The sequence below is a fragment of the Labeo rohita genome, chromosome 23 (genome assembly GCF_022985175.1).
Source record: "Labeo rohita strain BAU-BD-2019 chromosome 23, IGBB_LRoh.1.0, whole genome shotgun sequence".
In the NCBI taxonomy this organism is placed as follows: domain Eukaryota; kingdom Metazoa; phylum Chordata; class Actinopteri; order Cypriniformes; family Cyprinidae; genus Labeo; species Labeo rohita.
This window is the reverse complement of record NC_066891.1, coordinates 16,458,504-16,468,457: the sequence shown is the minus strand read 5'-3', so window position 1 is coordinate 16,468,457 and position 9,954 is coordinate 16,458,504. Positions and strand designations below refer to the sequence as shown.

Genomic DNA, 9,954 nt, shown 5'->3' with positions numbered 1-9,954 from the left:
GTGTCACACCAACAAATAAAAAATCCACACATCTTAAACCCACGAGTGAGTGAGTGAGTGAGTGAGTGAGTGAATGAATGAATAAATGAATAATTGCTTTTTCCAAAAAGGTGGCCCATAAATGAATGAAAGAATTAATGAATAACTTTGTCCCACCAACAAATCTTAAACCCACGAGTGAGTAAGTGAATGAATGTATGAATGAATGAATAAATGAATGATTACTTTTTCCAAAAGGTGGCCCATAAATGAATGAGTGAATGATTACTTTTACCAAAAAGGAAAAAGTAAATGATTGAATGTGTCCCACCAAAAAAAAAAAAAAAAAAAAAAAAAAAAAATTCCACTCATCTCAACCCCACGAGTAAATTAATGAAGAAATTAATCAATGAATACTTTTTCTAAAAAGGTGGCACATGAATGAATGAATGAATGACTGTTCCACCAAGAAATAATAAAAAAAAATCCACATACTGTATCTCAAACCCATCAATGAATGAATGTGTCTTGCCAAGAAATAATAAAAACACATCTCAATAAACAAACAAAACCCCCAAACCTTAAAAAATACAGAACACTTTTAAACAGCGAAGAAAAAAAAAACAGAATAGAAGATTAATGAACTATTTATCTTGTTTCTAGGTCATCATCAAATCACCCAACGGAAACGCACTATGCCATTTGCGGTAACACATTGTTCTGTCTTTTGTTGTTTTTTTTCTTGGCTGTGCGTTAAAAGGGCAGTGAAGATCCTGTGTGACATGAGCAGACACCACACGCACGCATTCTCACAGATGGTTTGAAAGGGCTGACATGAGTCAGAGCAGTGAGCAGTTAACTCTCAGGTGTCTATCTAGGGCATGTCTAGGCTTGTGGTGAGACATCGGCTGATTCACAACCTATGCAGGGGGCAGATTTCCCACTCCCACTAACTGTGCCCTCACTCTGACCCTTACATACCGTTACCATCCTGGCAAAAACATGAGAACTGCATTTTTCTCAAATATTAAGAGGATGTGAAAATGTATGCCAACATCTCAGTCGTCAACAAAGTGCAGCTAAAAATGAGCTGAAACTAAAATGGCGTTCAAAAAACCACTGGGACAAAAAGACAAAAAGGTCTTCATAAATTCTACTGGACACCATGGCTACCAACAAGCATGTGTACGTGACTGACTAGGTTTCCTGAAACCCAACTGCAATACAGAATTTGCCCTAATGCATTACTGAATTCAGCGAACACGGGAAATGCCATGCTGAGAAGACTGATTTCACTACCTCAGAACTACATCCCACAGACATGCAAGCGCTCAGCACACTCATTTCTAGAGAACCCACAGATCGTGCCCTCCATTTGACTTTTCAGTTAACCACTTGTCATCCACAAGGACGTAGAATGCAATGAGAAATTAATTATGTATAGATTTGAGCCAAAATTGTACAAAAATAATGTCAAAGGATCTACCCAAAACATATAATCAAACAAGTAAAGGTTCCACTGTACTTAGGTATTGAAAAAAACTCATATTTTTATTTAGAAATCAACATCCTCAAATCCTTTATCTGAAATTGTTAAATATTTCATCCTGAGGTAGGTGAATGTACTTGTTATAGTTAGTTGACAACTTAATACAGATTATTATACAGTGATCATCAGCCTTTTCAGTTTTTTTTTTTTTTTTGAGAAATTGTTTAATGATCACTGTATAATTAACTATATTAAAATGTCATATATTAAAGGTTCATGTAACACTGCACTGAAGACTGATGTAGCTTCTGCTGAAATTTGCCTTCACAGGAATAAATTACAATTTTTAAATATATATATTGAAATAAAAACTTTTATTTTACATTGTAAAAATATTTCAAAATATGTAAAGCTTTTTTAAAAATCAAATGTAAATACATGTCCCAATCACATTTTCTTGGTTAAATAAATATAACTTACACAAAAGATTTTACAAAAAATTAAAAAATCAGATCATCAGTCATCAAAGTTTAGTAAATATTGGTCACAGACCAATATGAGAATAATAATATGAGAAGGAGATATGATCAAGCTGATTACTCACTGAAAACTCCCACAGATCATGTTTTCATGCCATTTTAAGGGCCCTATTTTAACAATCTAAGCGCATGGTCTAAAGCTCACGGCGCAGGTGCACTTAGGGTGTGTCCGAATCCACTTTTGCTATTTTAGGGACGCGAAAAACCGTCTGTGCACCCTGCACATGGTCTAAAAGGGTTGTTCCTATTCTCTTAAAGAGTCATGGGTGTGTTTTGGGTGTAACATTCATTAAACCAATCAGAGTCTCATCTCCCATTCCCTTTAAGAGCCAGATGCACTTGCGCCATGGCAGATTCGCTATTTACATGGTGGAATTTGCTAGATCAAAAACTGAACGCTTCTCCAGAGAGCAAGGGGGGGCATTCACAGGCTGAGCCCCCTCAAATGAGTTACTATGCACCCTACTTCCATCCTCTCCTTTCTGAAAGTGATCATTTCGAAAGCGAAAGTGAAACCAAAAAACAGCTCGCATAAGAAAGCAATAGACTATCCATTATGATGTGTAGGCATTTTTATATTTATGTACACAATAATAATCTTTTACATTGTAATCCTTTTATTTTAAATTTGGCTTGTTTGTGTGCTGCTGTGCATCCCTATGTGTGTAATAAGCAGAGTGTATGTGCATTGTGCACCTGCCTATAGGCGCATATTACTAATGCGCTCTTAAAATAACAAAAAATATATATTGCACCATTGACTTTAGACAAGGTTTCAGTTAGTCAATGGTGCAGTCTATTTCAGTTGCATCAAAATAAAACGCACCAACAACGCACCTGAACACACCTCATTTTCAGACCAGCACGCCCATGGGCATACAAATGGGCGCAAATGCATTTGCTATTTAAACAATGTGGCACAGGACATAAAAATGATAATGCATGATAGGGCCCTAAGTCTAATTTTGACGTAACAATGTGGTTAAATCCAAGTGTGTGAATTGTTTACTTATTTTTTTTTAAAATAGACTTCCAATTAATGCTATTGATAATTCAGACTGATTTGCAAATGCAAATCACATAAACACAAAAGGCGGGATTTATTGCAAGAACCAATCACAGCCGAACATGCCCATTCATATCTGGTCATATCCAATCATATCGTGATAGAGACATTGCCTCCTCACACGTGACTTTCGTGACGAAATGGCGCTTTGACTGTTGAGTTAGAAGTCTCGCCCCAGTGCGGGCTCAGCAGAAGTGCATATCAAGGGCGCATAACGGCCACAAAGGGGGCGCTTGCAAGCACCCTTCTGAACGCTAAAATAATGAATGGGACACCCTGCGGTCTTGTGGACTTAACGGACACGCGCACACGGCGGCCATTATAAGTCCGTAAGTCTGCAAGTGCACATGAAGTGTTCCATTTGGGACAGGGCCTCTGTTAAAACTCAGTGGACTCAGGGGAGGCGAAAGAGACATGGACACCTGTTGTAACTTTACCTGCTGGTGTCACTGTTGGACAAAGTTTCTTTAGAAAAACAAGGTATTTATACACTATTAAATAACTGAATAAAAATCTCTAAAGTCTGTCTGTAATATAAGAACTTCACTCAAAATAGGCCGAACAGCTGACCAGTCAGTTCCTCAAGATGCGTAAAAGCATAAATAAAAAGTGTGTCCAAATTTAAAGTCGGTCTTCTTCAAGGCCACCAAGGAGATGGGATTATAAATACTTGGAAAGACCTCCTGACTGTCAGGGGGTGGTCTTTAACTTTCTCCACTGGCATTTATACTATTCGCAAAGGCTTCAAAGACTGCCAAGACACCATGACATGAAACCATAGATTGTGCTGAAAAGCAAAACCTGGACTTAGAAATATGTCCTGCAGACAAGTGACAAGGCTCTGCGGACCGTGCGGCTCCTTGAGCTGTGATATCCGATAAGGGCCGGCGGTGCGTCCCTACGAGTGCTCACCCTCCCCACCACACGACACTGCTACTAGGGAAAGATGGGCTACTTGCTATTAATATCAGTGGAAGAACAGATAATCCCTGTTAAAGAATAAAACTGAGTAATAATTGTCAAAATTTCTTGACTGACATGTGTCTAGGAGAGGTTTTCAGTGGGATAGTTCACCCAAAAATGTAATAAACCTCATGTTGTTCTAAACCTGTATGAAAACATATTTTCTGTCATGCTCCACTAAAAAAAGAAAGTCATACAGGATTGGAACGACATGAAGGTGAGCAAATGATGACAGAATTTTCTTTTTTGGATGAACTGTTTTTATAACGTCTTCCTAAACGAGTTAATGACATTTACATGTGGAGATGTTCTGGGATGAGGAACTAAGTCGGTGTCTCCAGCATAATTTTGCTGATGACTGTGTCTTTCATGACTTCTTAGGCAACAGGTGCTGAAGGAGAGAGAAGGAGTGTCAGCCTCATCTGGATCTTTTCTGGACCACAGTGTCTCTTGCCCCCCACCTTTCTCCCACAGTGTCCATATCTAAGCATGCTGAGCATTTCCCCCTTGTCCTCGTGAGTGTGACTTTGAACTAGAATAAATTTAGACTGAGTTACATACGTGTGTTAGCTGGTTTTGTTGTGAACACAAAGGAGGAAAAAACACATATGCACACACATGCGTAAAACATAGATAAATATGTATATATGTACACTGATTAAAAATGAATGTGTTCTCTATGATCCTAAATCTCACCTCTCTCACATAAGCCTCACAACACAAGACGTTATGTTCCTCCTTGTGGTCAAAAAGGACACTACATTTGGACGCTACATTTGCCACCTTGTTGACCGGTACTCTCCAGTCAAGTATCCTGTTGGTATAAAATATGTTCATGTTTAGGTTTTGAAGACATGTCTTCCAAATCAACAGATCAAACAAAAATCACAGTCCACAAAAACCTTCCATGAATGGAGCTGGTTCATTCATGGAAGGTTTGGTCAAAAACCAAGAACAGACTGCTTATGAATCATCAGTTAGCTGTATTTGTGGAAATGGCCTGCAGACAAATGACAAGGATTTGTGGCTTCTTTTGGCTCCTTGAGGTGACAATAGCCATTTTCTGCTTTGTAAATGTGTTAACCATGTTTTTAACACTTTCATTGCGGTAGTAGCCTACTGCGTCTTTTTTAAGGGTTTAAACATGACAGTTTACTAGTAAGACACAGGTAGATCAGATTTTCAAAACACACTCTTTGCTTCCTTTTTTTTTTTTTTGGTGAACATGCGTAAACTGTCAAGCTTGAGTTGAAGACCTGAAATATAAGAGCTGATTGTATCTCTGGGTGATTAGCTGATTAAAAAGAGGGGGATTCATTCATTGTTATTTCTTTTAGACTGGAGTATTTTATCTTGAGACCTGAGAGGAATGCTTGTTATGGCTGTTAATATAAACAATCAGAAGCTAATCTTCAACTGTAAACTCCATATCGCTAGAACAACCTCTGAACCACTTGTGTGTACAGTGTGATTCTATTTATTAGAGCCAAACTTTAAAATATCAAATAAAATAATAAAATATGACATAAAATAAAGATTTTAGGCCACATAAAACAAATTTCCTCCTATACCTTCCAGAAAACGTCCTCAATATTCGAAATACTCATAAATCAGTCAAAATTTTTACTTCAAACGCGATAGTGTCAATAGGTTTGTAAATGTGTAAATATAAAACCAATTGCATCTACGAGAAGTTCTCCCTGTTGCTTCAAAAGTCTCTGTGTTTTGGATCTGGCCAGTGGCTCTTGTAATTATTATACTCTGGCTCCAAAACTCGCATCTTGGCGGCCACGCGTGTGCGCCTCTTCACCTCCAGAGAGGCTGTGCGGCCAAAGCACGACCCGGCCTGCCAGCGGGGATTTACGGATTGGCGCTCTGCCCGGCCGCAGGCAGTCTAGTTCGCTCGGTTCTCACGACCTCAGCACCACAACGGCATCTCTGAACTATTAACTCAGACACGCAGGCAGAGAGAGAAGCCACGGAGCCCACACACTGCCAACTAGTGTTTCAGCAATGCACATGTGCGAAAACAAGCTTTTCTGTGCGATTTAGATTAGCCCCGAGGGTTTTGAACAGTGTACGAATCTTTCAATGACTTTCAGGGGGGTCTACTTTTTTTTCTGTGAACAATACTTTCATTAATTTTGTGTTTTGATTTAAACTCAGCATAAAGATTTTTGTGTTATTTTTTTGAAAATATCACAGACTTTATGTTTAGACTTCCCGTGATTTAAAAAAACAAAAAAAAAAGGATTTTTTCCCCCACTCGATGACTCGTATTTAAGTAAATCGCAAAATAAAGCAGAAAATTAACAGTCTAATACAAGGATATTGAAATTACTTAGTGACGTGTTAATAAATAACTTTCCAAAGCCAGATCTCAGCGTTGGGTTTATCACGACGGAGTTGTTAAGTGGGAAACCCTGTGGCCGTCGGTCACCAGGGTGTGTAACTTAATCCGAAAACGAAGTGGGCCGCTGACTGCAAGTGGCAGACACACGGCAAACGCCATGCCGACATCCCGCACGACACGTCTCACAGTTCCGGAGCCGACGCGCAAAGGGAAGATAAGTTTACATCCAGGGATAACATAAACGACTCGCCTAGAGTTATACTCGCCTGGGAGAGGCCTGCACTGTCAAGCTGCCAGTAAAAAGAAATTATTATTATTATTAAATGTACATTTTAAATGCATTACATTTGAATTAGGAAAGAGGTTTGATGTTGAGGTAACTCATCAGTTTTGTCAGAAAAGAGGCGCGAAAGCACCCCGCGCACTATTCAGGTACAGCTATACAACTAAAGCGACTGGTACACAAAAGGAAGAGAGGATTCTTCCATATTCTCTTTTCTCTCAGGCAATCTGTTAGTGACATTAACCCAAAGCGTATTTCCCAGACCACTGAATGGGGGTTTAGGACTTCTTAAAGATCCCGCTGCATACAGGATGAGACCCTTTTCAGATGTTTAATTACCTTTTTGCAAAAGAAAAGAAGAAAACCCTCTCATTGCCTTTGTCATTTCAACCTGTGACACTTTAGGGTGATCTCTTCCCGCCAGAAGTAGAACTAATACGGGGTAGCCGGGAAACTTAATTGAGACTTTAAATTTAAAAAGTTGAACAGCTGTAACTGAGAAGTTTTCTGACTTTAAACACTTAGCCCTGTTATCTGCTTTAAATAAATGAATCAAAATGTTTACTTAAGCTTGGATAAAATCAAGTCAATCGTCAGTGTAGGTTATGAATTGTCACTTGTCAGTCTAAAATCTAAAACAAGAATCACTGTGTAATTTAAAAAAATAAAAATGATTTGTCCTTTATACTCTATCCAGTAAGTATTATAGATTTAAATCAAGCGCTGATCTTAATAAAAAAGGGCTTGAACACGATAGATTTCGTTAATTTTGATTTATTCGGCATCAGACATAAAACACTCATCATGAAAAAACATCAGGAAAGCTTTGGCATGATACAATCTTTTACAAACTTTGTACAAAACTAAATTCTTTCATTTAAAAAAAGTACTTTATAAACATTAAGTGTAATGCTATTGAATGAACAACAGCATATTCATTAACAACATCCAAATATTGGAATCAGCTAACAAACATACGCCTTGTCCAACAGAAGGTCAACAAAGTCCCTTAAAACGGAACTGAAGGCATTTTCTTCATCGTGAAAAACTATACTTTTAGAAGTTCGTATGGGATAAGCAAGTCTCTACCAAGGTCTCCACACCGGTTCATTGCTTTCTGCTCCGGCACTGACCCCAACGGGACTGACGGCCTGTGAAACGCCCGCGAAGGAGGTCATTCCCTGCACAGGAGATGCCACCGTGGGAGCCGAGCTGGCCTGGACGGGACTGGCGTTGACAGTCACTGGAACACTTGCGTTTGCGTACAAGGGAATGACCGGGGTCGTAGCAGAAGCGAAAGCTGGGTTGGGGATAAGAAAAGCAAACTGTCCATCGGTGGCTGGCACCAGCTGGAATCCTCCAAAGACTTTGGGTGAGACCGCTTCTGATGGACTGAGTTTGGGGCCCATCGAGGCGCTGTTGATGGGCAAAGTTGAAGGAAGCTGCACGTGAAGAGGCTGAGCCAGATGCGCCTGTTGAGCTGGGGCAGGCTGAGGGTAGTTCATGGCCATCATCTGTCCCAAACAACCAGACAGGTGGTTGAGAAGTCGCGATCTAACCTCTGTATTCACCCCCTCGCATGTTGAGAGAAATCGGGTCACCTCGTTCATGCACTCGCTGAATCCTGCGCGATATTTGCTGAGGACGTTTGTGTCAGCTGACAGGGCTGCTGCAAAGCAAAGGTAAGGTTCATTAATATTGTGCATTTAGGAAATTCATTAAATATTTCATGTTTAAAATTCTGCTTCTTGGTGAATCTGACTTGGAACTTACCAGTCATCTGAACGCGCTGCAAATTGCGCAGGTGCTTGACAGTCATCTCAAGAATATCAGCTTTCTCCAATTTAGAGTGTCTGGAGCTCTGTAAACGAAAGAACCGATTAGGAATTCCGTTTTAAAAACGAACATTATTGGTTTACTGACACATGCAGAGTATAGGGTATATTTCGTTTGGTGCAACTTACATCTTTTTTAAGAGCATCAAGAATCAGGGTCTTCAACTGTCCAAGGCTCTCGTTAATTCTCGCTCTGCGGCGTTTCTCCATGATTGGCTTTGAAGACTGCAGATGAAATGCAAAGATAATTAATATATAAATAAGACGCTACATTTTTTTTTTCAGATTGACTAATAAACCAAAAAAAAAAAAAAAGGGAAATGACGACTGACATTCGTCTGAAATGAAACACAACCGCAAAAAGTGTTAAAAAACTAAATGACATTTACCTTTCTATGCTCGCTGGCATTCTTTGGTTTGTCCGGAGTATGAGATCCGCTGGCAGGGGCACCAGCAATAGGTGATGCAGTTTGCTTCTCCATATTATCGGCTGGCATGATCAAACCCAAAGTTGAGTCCGGTAAAAGCCAAAAAAGTGTTTATATTCCGTGTGTGAATTTTTAAAAACACAGAGACGGGCTGTTAGGATTAGTCGCGGAGCGTAGCCAAGATCTCGGGATGGTCACACGAGAGAGCGTGAGTCCCTCTTATCAGCTATATGACTTATAGTCGGCAGGCTGTCATATGAGGACAAGAGCGTGTGTGGCGCAGTGCTTCAGAGGGCAAGTCGAATCTCCCACTGCCACACGCCAGCGGTATTTATAGATAGATCGCATGCTCCCAGTTCGTGTGAAACCCTCTCTGCATTCTTTCCCACACTCGCTTCAACCAATAGGCGCACGGACTCACCCATTGGGCGCGGGCAGACTGCTGATTGGACAACACCCCCGCGGGCTGTCAGTCACGCGCTGCTCAATCAGCCCTGGAGGGACAAACAACAAAGAGGCGAGTGCAGTCGGGCTGGCTGTGAAGTGATAAGGGGAATTGGGGGAATACTCTTGCTGTTTGCCACCAACGTTTTTTCACAGCCGAAGCACGTATTTCTGCATTCAGCCACTGCGTGACCAACATTCCTGCACACTTGATATCGGAATGATGGTTAAACTGACAAATCATGTCATTTTATCAACACTGCAAAAACTGTATTAGGCTACAAAGTATTAAAGTATTGCATGGATATTATCTTGCAAACTTTCTGAAAGTTGCATTGGACACTGAGTCTTGCATTCTTTCGCATTGCTTTCGCTTTGGCTTTTGATGCTATTAAGCTAAACATTTGTGCGTAACATTGCGTACATAACACATGAAAACTGACAGTGTCAGCATTTTATATGCATTTGTTAAACTGCATGTGGGAAAACTCATGTTATATCAGAAATACGAGTCGTTTCCGAAAGAAAACAGAACCGAAAAACTTCGAGGATCTTGTTGCGCTTCAAAGAAGAAA

General features: G+C 40.0%; 1 protein-coding gene across 1 annotated transcript; it reads right to left on the bottom strand.

The window, feature by feature from the left end:
- Nucleotides 1-7,436: 7,436 nt before the first annotated feature.
- her9 (hairy-related 9) lies at nucleotides 7,437-9,281 on the bottom strand. The gene is made up of 4 exons (XM_051095726.1): nucleotides 8,897-9,281; nucleotides 8,637-8,732; nucleotides 8,446-8,533; nucleotides 7,437-8,341 (listed from the first exon to the last, which is right to left on the bottom strand). Exons 1-4 carry the CDS (start codon nucleotides 9,002-9,004, stop codon nucleotides 7,758-7,760), a joined length of 876 nt encoding a protein of 291 aa, XP_050951683.1. The 5' UTR covers nucleotides 9,005-9,281; the 3' UTR covers nucleotides 7,437-7,757.
- Nucleotides 9,282-9,954: the final 673 nt, after the last annotated feature.